Source organism: Oncorhynchus mykiss, chromosome 23, assembly GCF_013265735.2.
Source record: "Oncorhynchus mykiss isolate Arlee chromosome 23, USDA_OmykA_1.1, whole genome shotgun sequence".
Taxonomy (NCBI): domain Eukaryota; kingdom Metazoa; phylum Chordata; class Actinopteri; order Salmoniformes; family Salmonidae; genus Oncorhynchus; species Oncorhynchus mykiss.
Genome location: NC_048587.1, coordinates 21205195 through 21224261, shown reverse-complemented (window position 1 = coordinate 21224261; position 19067 = coordinate 21205195). Strand labels below are relative to the sequence as shown.

The following is a 19067-nucleotide window of genomic DNA, read 5'->3' as shown; positions in this document are numbered from 1 at the left end:
GCTAGCTTACTACTGCCCCTTGAGAAGATTCAGACAAATGACTAGACAGACTCGATCCTCACCATCCGTATATGACGCGAGAGACATTTGACAGAAGTACAGAAAGTAACAAACATTGTATGACCAAACCTAGTATCGTAAAAGTACAAACGTTTCGGTATACCGTGCAACACGTATGCATGTATATAACATACATGATGTATAGGGATGTGCCTCCCAGTCCCATTGCCCAATGGTGGTTTGTGATTTTTTTGTATTTAATTTCTCCCCAATTTTGTGATATCCTATTATGATCTTGTCTCATCGCTGCAACTCCGCAACGGGCTCAGGAGAGGCAAAGGTCGAGTCATGCGTCCTCCGAAACCTGACCCACCAAGCCATGCTTCTTAACACCCGCTTGCTTAACGCAGCAACCAGCTGCACCAATGTGTCGGAGGAAACATTGTTCAACTGATGACTGAAGTCAGCCTGCAGGCGCCCGGCCCACCACAAGGAAACGCTAAAGCCACCCTGGCACAAACCCTCCCCTAACCCAGAAGACACTGGGGCAATTGTGCGCTGCCCTATGGGAATCCCGGGGGGTTCTGACACAACCTGGGATCAAACCCGGGTCTGTAGTGAAGCCTCAATCACTGCGATGCAGTGCCTTAGACCGCTGCGCCACTCGGGAGGCCACCTTTATTACTTTTATTTAAGACCAAACCTGCAGAATATCGACTTAACAACAGAAAGGTGTGTGATTGTATTTATGTTCTGACACGTTTCCCTTTCCTCTCCCCCTCAGATCATCAAAAACTGGAACGAGAGGCCCGCATCTGTCGCCTGCTCAAACACCCCAACATAGGTGAGTGGCTCCTACTTACTATAGTAGGCTAAATGAAAGTGTGTCTGTATGGTAACCTACCTGACAGGACGAAACCGAGGCGACATCGTTTTGTCTAGTTGGTGAGCTGGCTAACACGATAGCGGTTATTCATGCTCGGCCGGTTGCCTAGCAACAGGTGAAGTCTCTTTGCTGCACATTTGACCGCTGACAAAATCTCGTTGGCTGCCCAGAGGAAGAAAATTGATTTGAGTGGTTCAATTCTGCCCAACATTTCAGCCACGTTGTTTTGAAGAGAATTGAGGGTGTCTCCAGTGTCAGTGTGTTACATGGTGTCACAGAAGCACTTCATGGAAAAGAGTTAGGGTGTAGGCAAATGGAGCCAGCCAGCTAACTGATGCCCACTGGTGTGGGCCATTTGCATGGGGCGACTGGTGATGAGGTGCGAAACTCACCACTGCATGCTAACTCAGGGAAATGACACAGTCTTCACCTTGCCTCACACTGCAAGTCAGCAGCAAGTAGGCCACGGGAGCTGCATGTAATTACACTTTCAAAGCCACAGAGAGAAAGGGGTGGGTAGAGAGGGAGGGAGGAGAGAAGACTACATAGCACCGCATGAATGCATCTTCTCGTACTGGTATCGATGCTCATCACCCAGTCACATCTTCAAACTAAACACATGCAGAGCACCTACTTCCCCATTTTCCTTTCCTCTGCATTTCCTCCTTACTTTTGCTTTACCTTGCTTCTTGTTTCTATCTTCTGCATCCACCTCTCCTCACAATTGCTTTTCCCTTCTCTCATCCTCCTCTTACTGCTCTCCCTCTCTCTGCTTCTCTCCCCCTCTCTCTGCTTCTCTCTCCTTCTCTCTGTTCTCCAGCAGCATCTCATTCTGGTCCACCTGCCTTCTCCATCTGTCTCTCACCTCTCCCCTTCTCTCTCTCCCTCTCTCTCTCCCTGTCCCAGATTGTTCTCTGTCCCATAAGGCACACTCCTTCTCTCTCTTCCTCACCTCACCTCACCTCTCTGTCAAAGGTACAGTCAAAGGGACAGATTGTCATGTTTTCTGCTTGGACTGCAGATAAACTCTTAACAAAGGGAGTAATTGAGAGCGAAAGGAGAGAGAGGGGGAGGGAGGGAGGAATGGAGTGCTCAAGGAGTGCTCTGCCGCTGGGCAGGCTAGTTCATTCCATTCCATTCCATCACACACACACACACACACACACACACACTGACTCTTCTTCCCCCTCACTGTAGCTCTCTTTCTGCACTCATAAACACACAAATGACAGACAGTGCAGGCAGTATACACACGATTCACCTACCCTTGGCATGTACTGTTGGCCATCTTGTCACACCTCACTATACACACTCTCACACACTCACATACATATACAGTACATACACACACTTACGCATGCACACATTGACTCACACAAACACACATCCTGTGCCTTGAGCGACATAGATGATGTGTTGAAGCATAGGGCTCCTTAGTGGCGCAGTGGTCTAAGACACTGCATCTCAGTGCAAGAAATCTCACTACAGTCCCTGGTTTGAAACCAGGCTGTATCACATTCGGCCATGATTGGGAGTTCCATAGGGCGGCGCACAATTGGCCCAGTGTTGTCTGGGTTTGGCTGATGTAGGCCATCATTGTAAATAAGAATTTGTTCTTAACTGACTGACCTAGTTAAATAAAGGTTAAATAAATAAAACAAATATTAATAAGTGCCTGAGCATTGGAGAAAATGGAGCAGCTGCATCCCCACTTTGAAAATAGGGGTGCAAATATATGTTTTTGCCAGAAAAGTATCATGCTCCATTGGGTAATTTGTCATTTTCTATGATTAGTAATGTTTTGAACTAGTCTGTATTACAATAGATATGTCCATTTCATATATAAATATATATATTTCATATATATATGTTGCCTCAAGCTGAATGGTTTTGCTTCACTACTGAACCTTTATTTAACTTGGCAAGTCAGTTAAGAACAAATTCTTATTTACGATGATGATCTAGGAAGAGTGTGTTCAGGGAACAACAGATTTTTACCTTGTCAGGTCAGGGATTCGAACTAGCAACCTTTCGGTTACTGGCCCAGCGCTCTGACCACTAGGCTACCTGCCGCCCCAAATGTATATTCCCTGACCGGGAATCGAACTCGGGCCGAATCCTAACCACTAGTTTTGCTTCAGTGCAGTTAGAAATCACTAGTTGCACCACTGGTGTTTAAAATCAAAAGGCACCTGCAAAATAATATTGTTCATCTATTTTGTTGTGCTGTTACAGTTGTGTTGTTGTTTCATGTCCGATGCACTCAGGGTGTTGTTGCATATAATTTGAGAGGCGTGCACCACAAGCAATTTTGTCATTTCACTTTGCTTGTAAGAAGCATGATGAGCACGGGCATATCTGATTAACCTTTGCCTTATTCGCAGCCTCTGGGAGAATCTCAATTGTTTGCGTCCTCTCTCACCTCTTTAATACCCATTGGAGGAGAAGTTCAGAGAGGTGTGTCATCCAATGGGTTTTGAGAAGGAGAGAGGACGCCAAGAGTATGCAATTTGTATTCTCCCACAGCCTACCAAAGGTTGCACCTTTGCAGAAAACTGCATGTCCGGTAGCTCGCGGGTTGTCAATTAGTATCTTGCAAGTAGATACTTAGGAATAATCAGTAGGCCTAATATTTCATGAGTAAATATGTGAAATAGGCATTGAAGACCATTCTGCATTTTCCCATCTATTTTCCCAACATCAACCGGTTAAATCACATTGTTAAAATGTTTTCCTTCAGTTACGAAAGAAACTGTCCTGGGTGAGCCCCATATACAATGTAGTCAAACTGTTTCTGTGTGCGGCTATGAGCAAAATGAAAAAGAGCAGGCTATTTGTACCTCGATAAAACAGCTCTGCTTTGCTTTGTTAGTAATATCAACTAAATAAGCCATTTCTATCCTTGTTGTATCAAATATGTATGCTGCCTGGACAGGTTAAAACTTCTTCGGGGTAGCCCCCCTTCTTCTCAATTTCTGCCTAAAGACATACCCTAATCAAACTGTCTGTAGCTCAGGCCCAGAAGCAAGGATATGCATATTCTAGGTATCATTTAAAAGGAAACACTCTGAATGTTGTGGAATGTTGTTGAATGTAGGAGAATATAACACAATAGATCTGGTAGAAGAAAATACAAGGAAATAAACATAAGTTTTCAGTTTTTTTATTGTTGCTGCATCATTTTTCAAATGATCAAGAACAGCCAAACATACAGATAGGATGCTGGGGATGGTTTGAATGAAGAACATAAGATGGCAACAATAGCTGAGCAAAGTTTTAGACAGATAATGTCAAAAATGAGCGAGCTACATGACATTGAGCATGAAGTCACCAAGGTGTCCCACACAAATGTACCCAAATGTACCCAAGTGGCCGAATTGGTACAGTGATACATTTTGAAGGAAATAACTATATACAAAATACATAAATGCTATTCTAACACACCCCCCCCCCCCCAAAAAAATATATAGAGATTTTTTTAAATAAAATAAAAATAAATAAAAAATAAAATAACATGGGTAACTATTTACACATTTTCTATTTACAATATTGTGAAGACCCTCAGTCCTCTACACAATATTGTGCTGCTGGTGCCATGGCCCATAGCAGGCTCTTTCTGCTGTAAAGCATAGGGTTACTGAACAAGTGGTGCAGGTGATGGGGCATTTCCCGTGACAAAGGGCACAACGACGTCTCCCTACTGTGCCCTTTTTGCCCCGAGGCACATTCATGCCCGCAGAGATTAATTTGGGCAGGTGAACACCACTGGTTGAAGCAGCAGAAGGGATAGAGGTAGAGGGGACAGAAGGTGCTACAATGGACTTGTTGTAGCTAGCAAGCTCCTGGATGAGCAGCTCCCTGAAGGCTAGCATTTCCTTCTGGAGGATGAAGGCATTCATCACAGCAATGTCGATGAAATGATAGAAAAATGTCTTGTACCATTTTGTGGTTTTGTGGAGAACATTGTAGTATCCTATCAATTTCTTCTATAATTTGGGTTACATCTGTATATCTAGACTTTGTTTTAGCTTTTCCTGATTTATTCGCCATAATTTAAATATATAAAATTGCTGAAAATGCTCTTCACTATGTACTGCTATGCATAACACTCGTGGCTCCGTCAAGTAGGACTTTCAATGGCGAATTAACCTCTTTTACGCCAGAGTTTACGACAAAGGCGGGTCTTTGAACGTATAACCATTACATATTGCCGTTTACCTCAGCTCATTGGCTATCTTCCAAGCTAGATTTCAAGATGATCAGTGGTCATTGGGCCAAAATACAGTCAATCAACAGCTCCTACCATTGGTGCGCAATGAGGTCATTGATTGGTGTCTTCAAATGGGTTTGTTTCGGTCAATACGTCCCAGGAAAATAGCAATCAAGTGTGATTGTGTTACTAACAAACAGAGGATTGCAATGAAACCAACCATGACTGGATAAACGTTTGTTTTGTGTGTGTATTTACCACAAATGTTTAGTCCAAAGTTGAATGAGACGGAAATCACGACGCAAGCGGTTTACAAATGTTTCGTGTTAGGCTATAAAAACGGATTTTATCAAACAAAATGAACATTCACTGTGTAGTTAGGACAATTGGCATTGCCACCAGAGGAATATTTTCAAAGGTAAGCGATTTATTTTATTGTTATTTCTGACTTTTGTGATGCTAATGCTTGGTAGGAAAATGCTAGTAATACTTTTGTTAGCTGGGTGCTCTCCTCAGATAATCGCATGGTTTGCTTTTGACGTAAAGCCTTTTTGAAATCTGACACAGCGGCTGGATTAATAAGATGCTAAGCTTTGAAATTATGTAAAACACATGTATTTACAAGAATGTTTAATATTACGAATGGTGTATTTAGAATTTAGGCACTCTGCAATTTCACTGGCTGTTGGCCAGGTGGGACGCTACTGTCCACTGGTGCCAGAGAGGTTAAAAAATAATTATTTTTTATTTATCCTTTATTTAACTAGGCAAGTCAGTTAAGAACAAATTCTTATTTACAATGACGGCCTAGGAACAGTGGGTTAACTGCCTGTTCAGGGGCAGAACGACAGATTACCCTGCCGCCCATAATGGTGACATTGTGACAGTGTTTCAAACAAAAAAAGTAAATAGAAGGATGGGCATGAGTCTCTTTAAGCACAGATAATTTATTTTTCAAATACTGTAAACTATTTGGTAGAATGTGCTTAGATTTTTTGTTTTATGTTGTCTTGAAGACCACGTTAAATTGCTTTGACTCTAGATTTCCTAAGACCTATTTGCGGGGCTCAAAAAAAAGAAATCAAGCCAAACATCACGCACGCCTACAGACATATATGCCTATTAAAAGTATCTAACTACATTCCTTGCCAAATGACAACAGTTTTATCACAAATTCAAAATGGTAATAATGTGTTCCAACAACGAGCTGCAGTTTTGGAATAGTTGCGTCCCGTTTATTTTCCGCTTAGGCTACTTTGCGAACTGGACTTGAAAACAGTTGGTAGGCCTATAACCTACGATCCAAAATGCAATGTGGTTTGATGAGAACACTCACATTTTGCCAAGACCGTGTGGCCGAAACGCCGAGACACACGCGGACAGCAGACGCATACATTCTGTCCTAATGACAATCACCAAATGTCATTACACTTTTGGGTGATTTCTGTAACAGATGTCTCTTTCCATCCGCAACTGGTTGGAGGCTGTAAATATGTTGTGAGTGGATGAATGTGCGCGGGTAGCCTAGTAAAGGACCCCTTTGAAGTGATTGTTTGACAGTCAGACAAAAACATCATGACTGGTTGTGTTTATGCCACAATAAAAAGGTCATCCGCCCATATGGATTAGGCAGCCGCCAAGAGCGGCAGTTTGATGAAGAGGTAATTTTCCCAAACTGACCAAGACGTGCCTCCAACAACACATAACACCTCGTATTATTCTGCTCAAAAACGATGAGAACTTCTCTCACCCAGTGGGATGAGGGCTATTTAGGTGAGCGCTGATGCCACCCCATGATAAGCAGTGCCCACTTTGTCGAAGGCAGGGGCGCAAAATATTTAGCTCCATGCCCAGCGCGTTTCTCCAGGGTGCTGTTGGAGAGACTCGGCGCTTTGGCGCTACACCAACGCTCCATCAAATTCATTTAGCCTAACATAAATGATGTAGCCTATGGTAGAAAGAGTAGCATCCTATGTGGATTTTCTGTAGCCCATAGACTGGAGACCATATTTATTACAATGTCATGAGACAGACACTTTTTCAATCATTAACTTATTAATGAGGAGAGAGAATGCAGGAGTAAGTCAACTCAAAAGGCTAGCGGGCAGACATCAGCTTTGGAGTGGCTGCGGCATAATCAAACAGGTGGGCAGCAAATGGTGCTGAAAGTAAGTCATTTCAACAATTGTCTTCATTTTAATTTGACTTAACTAAAAACGAGGGCTTTGTTGGAGCCTATTTCGTCAGCCTACCTGTTTGACAGATGCAATTATGCTATCCATGGATTTGTCGTTTTTGCCAAATCCTCCAATACTGTCACCATGCACTCTTTAAATACCTCTGTGTCTGGGAAGGGCTTGGTGTGTTCGGTTGAAACCAGGGCTCAAACTGAGTGAGGGTATGCAATACACTTTGGTAAAGAAAATGGCAAAAGGGATACCTATTGGTAACTGTATAGAAAACAAAAGAATACAGATAATATATAGCGTTCCATAACAATGCATAACTCCACGATGCCTTGTGCTAGAAACAAGCTTTGAAATGCCCACAAAAGATTTGACTGAGGCATGTGGGGATATATATTGATTTGTCTTTGACATTCTGAAGTTGAGCTGTGGCCTTCAATATTGGAGGAGACTCATTTTTTTATTTGATATTATGTTCCTATTAATTGAGCTTTTCACTTTCTAAAAAGAGAAGATGTTTAAACCCAGGCAGCTTTTAGGGAAGCACTTCTGTTGTTGGGTTAAGCAATGGATCAGTTGCAGGCAGCTGAAGCTTTCGTTTTTCTGCATTTGAAAGTGCCATTCATAAGGATGTCTAATATTGAATTATTTGCAAACAGCAACCGTTTCATTGGAAACAAGATACTCTGGTTTGACATTGGAGAAATGTGGTAATAATGCTTATTTCTCTGTTCATTCTTCCCTGAAAATTCTATTTTCATTATCCACCTTTCTTTTGAGACTTTTTCAGAGCAACACTTTTAATCGACTTTGGTGATTTTATCAGTGTAATTAGATAGAAAATATTAGGATATGATATTGACATTGAACTGATTATATAGCCTACTGTTAAAAATGGTGTTTCATTTGTAGCATAAGCCTATGAAACGGGCTGCTATTGTGTTCTGTTCTGCTTTATATTAGCTGAGAACAAAATGTGCAAACTTATTACTGTCACTCCTAATTCCCACTCCAGCCCTCGACGTCACAGGTCTACTAACCACCGGTCTGGCAACCATCATTCTCCATCCCCTTGATTACTCTCCCTTTCTTTAGCCCTCAGTAGCCTCAGTCATCAGTCAGTGTTGGTTTTGTCACGTTCAGTACGCTTCTCCTGTTTTGCTTATCTGCCTTTTTCTTATGATTAAACTCACCTTCTGCACCTGCTTCCTGACTCCCAGCATACAGTTGAAGTCGGAGGTTTACATACACTTATGTTGGAGTCATTAAAACTCGTTCTTCAACCACTCCACACTTTTCTTGTTAACAAACTATAGTTTTGGCAAGTCGGTTAGGACATCTACTTCGTGTATGACACAAGTATTTTTTCCAACAATTGTTTACAGACAGATTATTTAACTTATAATTCACTGTATCACAATTCCAGTGGGTCAGAAGTTTACAGACACTAAATGTCCTCTGGTCTGATGAAACCGAAAATATAACTTTTTGGCCATAATGACCATCGTTATGTTTGGAGGGAAAAGGGGAGGCTTGCAAGTCAAAGAACATCATCCCAACCATGAAGCACGGGTGGCAGCATCATGTTGTGGGGGTGCTTTGCTGCAGGAGGGACTGGTGCACTTCACAAAATAATAGAAAATGATGTGCATATATTGAAGCAACGTCTCAAGACGTCAGTCAGGAAGTTAAAGCTTGGATGCAAATGGGTCTTCCAAATGGACAATGACCCCAAGCATACTTCCAAAGTTGTGGCAAAATGGCTTAAGGACAACAAAAGCAAAGTATTGGAGTGGCCATCTCAAAGCCCTGATCTCAATCCTGTAGAAAATGTGTGGGCAGAACTAAAAAAGCGTTCTCGGCTCGGTTACACCAGCTTTGTCATGAGATATTGGCCAAAATTCACCCAACTTATTGTGGGAAGCTTTTCGGCTACCTGAAAAGTTTGACCCAAGTTGAACAATTTAAAGGCAATGCTACCAAATACTAATGTGATGAAAGTAATAAAAGCTGAAATAAATCATTCTCTCTACTAATATTCTGACATTTCACATTCTTAAAATAAAGTGGTGATCCTAACTGACCTAAGACAGGGATTTTTTTTACTAGGATTACATGTCAGGAGTTGTGAAAAGCTGAGTTTAAATGTATTAAATGTAACTTCCGACTTCAACTGTATATACGTTACATTTGCTGACCCCTGCGATACACCTTTCTAGTTTAGTGGGGATTGGAGGGGGTGGCAATTTTTTGTCTTGCCTAGTGGCGGCAGAATGTCCAGGGGCGGGTCTGTTAGGTCCATAAATGTTTTTGATGCACGCGCACACACACATAAGAGGTCCCATACTGGGAAGAAATTAAATGTAATTTCACCCCTCTCGATGATATCATGTTTTTTACTATACAATAGGCGTGTCTTGACTGTGATAAGGGCTCGGGAAACAAGTGTCTTTTCTGCTATATGAACAAAACAAGGTTATGCCATTGCACAGCCATAGGCTTCTACGAGCAAGTGCCACTGCTGAGGTTAATGCCTTTTTGAAGAGTGTCTTCCACGATATAATATAACCAGATGATATTACAGTTTCAATACATTCACTTGTATTGTGAATGTATTGAAACTGTATTAATTGTATTAATACATTCACTTGTACATTCAAATGGCACTTGCTTTTTTATTGACTGAATATACAGTCGTGGCCAAAAGTTTTGAGAATGACACAAATATTAATCTTCACAAAGTTTTCTGCTTCAGTGTCTTTAGATATTTTGTCAGATGTTACTATGGGATACTGAAGTATAACTACAAACATTTCATAAGTGTCAAAGGCTTTTATTGACAATTACATGAAGTTGATGCAAAGAGTCAATATTTGCATTGTTGCCCTGGCATGCTGTCAATTTACTTCTGGGCCACATCCTGACTGATGGCAGTCCATTCTTGCATAATCAATGCTTGGAGTTTTTCAGAATTTGTGGGTTTTTGTTTGTCCACCTTCCTCTTGAGGATTGACCACAAATTCTCAATGGGATTAAGGTCTGGGAAGTTTCCTGGCCATGGACCCAAAATATCGATGGTTTGTTACCCGAGCCACTTAGTTATCACTTTTGCCTTATGGCAAGGTGCTCCATCATGATGGAAAAGGCATTGTTTGTCACCAAATTTTTCCTGGATGGTAGGGAGAAGTTGCTCTCGGAGAATATGTTGGTACCATTCTTTATTCATGGCTGTGTTCTTAGGCAAAATTGTGAGTGAGCCCACTCCCTTGGCTGAGTAGCAACCCCACACAGGAATGGTCTCAGGATGCTTTACTGTTGGCATGACACAGGACTGATGGTAGCGCTCACTTTGTCAAGCTTTTTTTCCGGATGCCCCAAACAATTGGAAAGGGGATTCATCAGAGAAAATGACTTTACCCCAGTCCTCAGCAGTCCAATCCCTGTACCTTTTGCAGAATATCAGTCTGTCCCTGATGTTTTTCTTTGCTGCCCTTCTTGACACCAGGCCATCCTCCAAAAGTTTTCGCGTACAGATGCACTCACACATGCCTGCTGCCGTTCCTGAGCAAGCTCTGTACTGGTGGTGCCCCGATCCCGCAGCTGAATCAACTTTAGGAGACGGTCCTGGCGCTTGCTGGACTTTTTTGGGCGCCCTGAAGCCTTCTTCACAACAATTGAACCGCTCTCCTTGAAGTTCTTTGATCCGATAAATGGTTGATTTAGGTACAATCTTACTGGCAGCAATATCCTTGCCTGTGAAGCCCTTTTTGTGCAAAGCAATGATGACAGCATTTGTTTTCTTGCAGGTAACCATGGTTGACAGAGGAAGAACAATGATTCCAAGCACCACCCTCCTTTTGAAGCTTCCAGTCTGTTATTCGAATTCAATCAGCATGACAGAGTGATCTCCAGCCTTGTCCTCGTCAACACTCACACCTGTGTTAACGAGAGAATCACTGACATGATGTCAGCTGGTCCTTTTGTGGCAGGGCTGAAATGTAGTGGAAATGTCTTTTGGGGATTCAGTTCATTTGCATGGCAAAGAGGGACTTTACAATTCATTGCAATTCATCTGATCACTCTTCATAACATTTTGGAGTATATGCAAATTGCCATCATACAAACAGGCTTTGTGAAAATGTATATTTGTGTAATTCTCAAAACTTTTGGCCACGACTATACAGTATATAGGGTAATTTTGCAATTAGGATTGGTTCTCTGTAATGGTTATGGTAAATTAGGAGATAGATACCCCCCCCCCCCCCCCCCCCCCTTCAGACAAAGTCAGGGGCCCATGTGTTGAGGGACATATCACTAAGCCCCTGTGCGTTGAGTGGAGTTAGCATTGGAAGTCTGTGTGTTCCAGTTTAAATCCTGGTGTTCCGTGGTAAGTACAGAAGCTCACTGGGAACATCTACATTGTTGCCTAATATACCCCCAAGCTCCCAACCAGGATGGGGACCCTTTTGTTCCCACAGAGACAAAGCCAGGCATGGGTGTGTGTGTCATTGGGATGGGACGGGTGTTGGATGGGGTGTTTGTGGTGTTGGGATAGGGTGCGTGTTGGATGGGGTGTGTGTGTCGTTGGGATGGGGTGTGTGTGTTGTTGAGATGGGGTGCGTGTGGCGTTGGGATGGGGTGCGTGTGGCGTTGGGATGGGGTGCGTGTGTTGTTGGGATGGGGTGCGTGTGTTGTCGGGATGGGGTGCGTGTGTTGTTGGGATGGGGTGCGTGTGTTGTTGGGATGGGGTGCGTGTGTTGTTGGGATGGGGTGCGTGTGTTGTTGAAATGTGGTGTTGGGATGGGGTGCGTGTGTTGTTGGGATGGGGTGCGTGTGTTGTTGGGATGGGGTGCGTGTGTTGTTGGGATGGGGTGCGTGTGTTGTTGGGATGGGGTGCGTGTGTTGTTGGGATGGGGTGCGTGTGTTGTTGGGATGGGGTGCGTGTGTTGTTGGGATGGGGTGCGTGTGTTGTTGGGATGCGGTGTGTGTGTTGTTGGGATGGGGTGCGTGTTGTGACGGCCCTGAATTATTCTGAACCGTCTCAGTGCTTCTCCTTCCAATAGGGTGCTTTCCCTTTAATTCCCAATTAAATAGCCAACATCAGCTGCGCAAAAGGGGGTTTTGTGATGGAGACGTGACTGAGGATGTGTTCCCGAAGCTTCTCTATTCCGGTTGTTTTGTTGCTGTTAAACGTGTGTTTTGTAGCCTGAGAGAGTTTACCCAGGATCGGATCCACTCTTTGCGTCCGTGGACTACTCCTCTCCATTCTTCGTGGCCTTTCTCCGCTGGAGATCTGTTGGCGGATTGGATTGTCTGACTGACCGACTGACTACCACCTTTTTTGTATACGGTATTTCATTTGTTTTGATATGATGTATACGGTGATGATTTATGTAGTTAGATGTAGTTGAGGAATTAGTAAGAGCTGATACGCTTTAAAGTTCTGTGGTAAAATTGTTATATTGATTGTATGATTTAATACTGGGTTTACGCTACACGGAATGAACGGACAAACATTGCGTGACAAAAGTCACTTGAGTTCACTGAACTCCTTTACCGGGCTGGACTCTTTTTAGGCCCGAGGTACAGGACATTTCTGGAGGAACCAGAACTCATTGTGTTATATTATTATGTGTGTGTAATCCATTGATGTTGCTAATACAACCCACGCAAAAGAATAGTTGTTTTTGAAGTTCTTTTCAATGTTTTAAGGGTTTATGAAAAGTTGATTTCCCTTCTGACGTTTACATAAGTCCTTTGTATTGGTGTAGACTTGACGGACCAGATGGGACTCATTCCCTCCCAAACTAAAAGGAGAAACCAATGTTTTCTCTGGTAGGCACAACCTACCTGGCACCCCTATAAAAAATAACCTCAAGTCAAAACCGTTACATAAAAAATGGCACCCCAGATGGGACAGCTCAACATTGAGAACTAACCAAAGCAAATATTTTGTGTGGAATTAAAACAATGGATTCACCCCAAGATAATGTGCTCATCCATTTCATACCTGTCAATGGGAATACACAGGGCCATTCTGATCATCAAGCTGACAACACAAATCATAATGGGAATGGAGATAATGGAGTTGATTTGGGCCAGAGCCCTGGGAATCTGAATGCTCGGTCTGGACCACAGGCCACAGGAGGTCTAACCAGTTACTCACTTATTGACATGGATCTGTGTGGAAGTACTGAGCTAGCCCTCCCTCTGACACCCAACCTTCTTTCATTGTCTGGTTTATCTCCAGAGGTTGTAGTTTTACAACTTCAAGGTGACATCCTTGATATTCGTCGGACTCAACAACATCTCCAAACTCTTATCCACGATAAATTCAAATGTCTGAGGGAAGAGCAACAACAGAGTGCCATGGAATTCAGAAACTCACTGAGCACTCTAACCCACACGCTGACAGAGCTCAGTGAGAGTGGAAGACGGGAAATTACTGGTGCCATGGACAGGCAGTTTGACTACCAACGAAACCAACTCACTGCCACTCTCCAATGGCGCCTGCAACATCATCACACTGAGGTCCTCAAGGACGTTAATTCTGTTTTTTCTCCCATGGTTAACACTGTAGACCACTTGCAAACAGAGCTCTCTAATTGTGTTAAAATGTTGGATGACGTGTCTGTGGACATGGCCTCCATTAGGCACAACTCCTTACACAGAGTTTCTCTAGTGTCCACTTCTGTTCAGACCACTGAGGGCCAAGCTGGCACCTCTGAAGAGCCAAGACAAGGCCATGCTACAGCCACCCCTTGCAGGATGCAATCCACCATGCATCCTGGTGTTCATTTTCATTGTCCGATAACGCCCTCCCCCTCTACTTCCTCAATCCCTCCTAGCTCGTTTGTTCATGGTGAATTGAGTAGACGTCATGTGGGGGCGATGCCCATTAAATTGCAATTTCCCACCTTTGGGAAAAAAGATGACAGTCCGGATCCGCTAATGTACCTAGAAAGATGTCGTGACTTTCTTGCCCTCAATCCCCTGGCTGACGAAGAACTCCTTGCCACATTGAGGAATGTGTTGCATGGGACAGCTCGAGACTGGTGGGATGTGGCACGTCTCACCACTACCTCCTGGGCTGACTTTGAGGCCAAGTTTTCCTCTGCATTTCTGTCTGAGGACTACACAGATGAGTTGGCAGACAGAGTCAGGAATCGAGTACAAAGAGAGAAAGAGAGTATCCGTGACTTTGCATACGGTTACCACTCCCTGTGCAGAAGGTGGAAACCTGGCATTGAGGAGGAAGAGGTCATTAAATTGATTTTGAAGAACATCAACCCACTACTAGCCAGTCAACTCCGAGAACGAGTCACCACTGTCGATGGACTGGTTCACTTGGGACAGCAGTTTGAGAAGGACAGAGAATGCCAACAGCAATATGACCAGAGAAAGAAACAGACACCCAAACAGTTACCCAAGACAGACCATCAACAACAGCCAGAGTCTCAAGCCATGACCCCTCTCATGTTCTGTTGGAGATGTAACCAAAAGGGACATTCTTCAGCTACATGTCCAAGACCGTATCAAGAAAACCCTTCCAGAAACCACAAATCACAACAGGCCAACACACCTAACTCTCTTCGCAGGAATGACCATCCTTCTCTGGGTGCTTTAACCAGAGCTGAAACCCCAAGAATCACTGCCTACGCCCCCCCATCGACATCCCCTTCCTTTCAGTTCATACCGCACCAACTGGTGTTACCCCTGTCCATAGGCCCATGGACAGGAAGAGCCATCCTGGACACCGGGTCATCCTACACACTGCTCAATGAGAAACTGTGGAAGGAGGTTAAAGGTCCGCAATACAACTTGAAGCCGTGGACAGAAGGTCCACTCTATCTGGCTGATGGTGAGGCTAAACGACCACTTGGATGGAGTGAGGTAGAGTTCCGCCTGTGTAACCGCTCCTATATGATTCCTTCGGTTATCCTACAAACCAAGAACCTTGCTTTTCCTGTCGTGTTGGGAATTGATTTCATGTACTTCAGTGGTGTCCAGATTGATATCGCACACAATTGCTACTGGTTTCCATACAATCCGAGCAAGAAGCATTTCTTCCAATCAAAAGCTACGAAGTTACATGATTGGGGTTCAAATGTGGCAGTCTTCTCTGCCGTTGCTCCGTTACCACTAACCCTTGATAATCCTTCTGACGATCTCCTTTTACAGGCTGTAAGAAGAGCTCAGCTGGAACATCCAGAGGAGTTAAGGCTGTTGGAACAGCTGCAGAATAATGCTGATGTATGTACTTCAAGGCTAGGACGCACCGGGCTCCTGAAGCACAAAATATTCCTTACACAGGAAATGCCGATCAAGCAAAAGCCATATCGTTTGTCCCCAGCGAAGCTAATCATCCAAAAGGGACTCATTAATGATATGTTAACACAAGATATAATAGAACGTTCCTCCTCTCCTTGGGCTGCTCCTGTTGTCCTCATCCCAAAAAAGACTGGTGGTCTTAGATTTTGTGTGGACTATAGGAAGACCAACAATGTTTCCCAGACTGATGCCTATCCTCTTCCTACCATCCACGAGATCCTGGAGTCATTGTCTGGCGCTGTTGTGTTCACTACCCTTGACCTCAATAGTGGTTATTGGCAAGTTGAGATGGACCAGGAAAGCAAGGACAAGACTGCTTTTGTCTGTGCTGAGGGCTTGTTTTCCTTTAAGGTGATGCCTTTTGGATTAAAGAATGCACCTGCCACTTTCCAAAGACTGATGGAGATTGCGTTAGGTGAGCTCAAAGGGAAGATCTGTTTCGTCTACCTGGACGATATAATTATCTACTCCCAGAACAGAGAACAACACTTTCAAGATCTTCAAGCAGTGTTGGACAAGCTAAGAGAAGCTGGTCTGACCGTGAATATGAAGAAGAGCAACTTCTGCCAAACTTCCCTGAAGTTCCTTGGCCATATTGTGTCTTTCGACGGCATTCATGTGGATCCTGAAAAGACCAAGGCGGTACAAGATTTTCCTGTGCCAACCACACTCAAGGCCCTTCAACGGTTCCTTGGGATGGCTGGATGGTACCATCGGTTTGTGTCGAACTTCTCCCAGGTGGCAGAACCCCTCAACGCGTTGAAGCGAAAAGGAGTGAAATTCCTATGGACGGCAGAGTGCCAGACCTCCTTTGAAACCCTGAAACGACACCTCGTCACACCTCCCATTTTAGGTCATCCCAACTTTGATTCCCCTTTTGTTGTTTACACTGATGCAAGTGATGTTGGACTTGGTGCTGTCCTAGTCCAACAGACTGGACTTGGCACTGAAGAAGTGCTAGCGTTCGCCAGTCGGACATTGAATGGAGCAGAACGGAACTACTCCACAACCGAGCAAGAGTGCCTTGCAGTTGTCTGGGCTTTGGAAAAGTGGAGGTACTACCTGGAGGGAAGACACTTCACTGTGGTCACTGACCATTCCTCCCTTGTGTGGGTGTTCAAGACCAACAAACCAAGCACCAGACTCATAAGATGGGCTCTACGGTTGCAAGAGTTCACCTTTGCAGTAGAATACAGGAAAGGAAAATACAACACTGTTCCAGATGCCTTATCCAGGGATCCTGCTTGTGATAACGGTGGCCCTCATTTTACATGTGCTACTGTCCTGTCAAGCAGTCGAGACTCGCCCAAAACAGACTTTCCCATCTCTGATGAGACCATATGGAAAGCCCAACAGGATGATCCAGAAGTACAGGCTTTGTACCAGACTATCCTGGAAGATGGAGAAAAGATGATCAATCCTACCACAAAGCTGACCATCATGGAAGACAAAGTCTACCGTGTTGTACAACTACCTCACAGAACCCTCTACCAATTGTACATACCTGAAACTCTACGCCTACAACTGCTTCAACATTTCCATGAAGACCCATTAGCTGGTCATTTGGGCAGGTTCAAAACCTACAAGCGGTTGCAAGCGTTACTGTACTGGCCACATCTGAGCATGGATGTGAAGTCACACATCCGAAACTGTCAGGTTTGTCAAATGTACAAACCAGAAGGTAGAAAGCCTGCTGGCAAGTTGCAGCAAACAGTGGTTACCCGACCTTGGGAAATGCTAGGAGTGGATTTGATGGGTCCATTTCCTAGAAGCTCCAATCAGAATGTGTACATGCTTGTGTTTGTTGATTATTATTCAAAGTGGGTGGAACTCTTTTCCCTGCGTCAGGCCACAGCAAGGACCGTCTCTAACATCCTTACGAAAGAGATCCTGACTCGCTGGGGAGTGCCTGATTACATCCTGTCTGATCGAGGTTCCCAATTTGTCTCTGATCTCTTTGAGGAGACCTGCCAAAGATGGAACCTGAGACAGAAGTTGACCACGGCCTATCACCCACAGACCAATCTCACTGAGAGAGTAAATCGAACCTTGAAGACAATGATTGCTTCCTATGTAGGGACCCAGCACAAACACTGGGACAAGCACCTTCACGAGTTTCGATTTGCCCTGAATTCTGCTGTGCAAGAGTCCACTGGAGTCACACCTGCAGAGCTGAACCTAAGTCGTCCCCTCCGAGGACCCTTGGATATGGTGCTACAGCCCCAGCAGCTTACTCCAGACGCTGCTTGCTATGACCAGGTAGTCCATCTCCATGACTTGAGAGCTCTTGTCTCAAAGAACATGATCCAGGCTCGACTCAAGCAGAAGAGAAATTATGATAAGAAGAGACGAGACATGCAGTTTCAGCTTCGTGATCGGGTGTGGCTTCGCTCTCATCCTTACGCGAAAGCTGAACAATTCTTCTCTGCCAAGCTCGCTCCTAAATGGCAAGGACCATATAGGATTGTGGAGCAGATGGGCCCTTTGAACTACCGAGTGGTGAAAGAGGACACAGGTGAAGATATGCGCGTTGTCCATGTCTCACGCCTTAAGGCCTGTTACCCCTCGGCTGAGGAATTGGAGGCGATTGAGCGCCGCAAGATCTTGGATATCTTTGAAGAGGAAAGTGAGGAGACTTTTCTCGGATTCCCAGACCCAGAAGTCTCACACCTTAAGGCCTGTGACCCCTCAGCTGAGGAGCGTGAGCTCCAAAAAGTAATGAGAATTTTTGTAGAGGAAAGTGATGAGGAGACCTTTCTCGGTTTCCCCGAACAAGATGTGCCTTCCAGGGCAATGGTCGGCTTTTTCCAGGGGAGGGGGTGTGTGACGGCCCTGAATTATTCTGAACCGTCTCAGTGCTTCTCCTTCCAATAGGGTGCTTTCCCTTTAATTCCCAATTAAATAGCCAACATCAGCTGCGCAAAAGGGGGTTTTGTGATGGAGACGTGACTGAGGATGTGTTCCCGAAGCTTCTCTATTCCGGTTGTTTTGTTGCTGTTAAACGTGTGTTTTGTAGCCTGAGAGAGTTTACCCAGGATCGGATCCACTCTTTGCGTCCGTGGACTACTCCTCTCCATTCTTCGTGGCCTTTCTCCGCTGGAGATCTGTTGGCGGATTGGATTGTCTGACTGACCGACTGACTACCACCTTTTTTGTATACGGTATTTCATTTGTTTTGATATGATGTATACGGTGATGATTTATGTAGTTAGATGTAGTTGAGGAATTAGTAACAGCTGATACGCTTTAAAGTTCTGTGGTAAAATTGTTATATTGATTGTATGATTTAATACTGGGTTTACGCTACACGGAATGAACGGACAAACATTGCGTGACAAAAGTCACTTGAGTTCACTGAACTCCTTTACCGGGCTGGACTCTTTTTAGGCCCGAGGTACAGGACATTTCTGGAGGAACCAGAACTCATTGTGTTATATTATTATGTGTGTGTAAT

The 19067-nt window shown here is 44.2% G+C and overlaps 1 protein-coding gene across 17 annotated transcripts in view; it reads left to right on the top strand.

Annotated features, from left to right (window-relative positions):
* The window catches only part of LOC110502444 (calcium/calmodulin-dependent protein kinase type II subunit gamma), a 141292-nt gene that overhangs the window by 61670 nt on the left and 60555 nt on the right, over positions 1 to 19067 (top strand). For all 17 annotated transcript variants that reach the window (XM_036959833.1, XM_036959830.1, XM_036959826.1 and 14 more), the window contains exon 3: positions 785 to 844. In XM_036959833.1, the coding sequence (XP_036815728.1) occupies positions 785 to 844 (60 nt within the window). The remainder of the gene's footprint in view (positions 1 to 784; positions 845 to 19067) is intronic.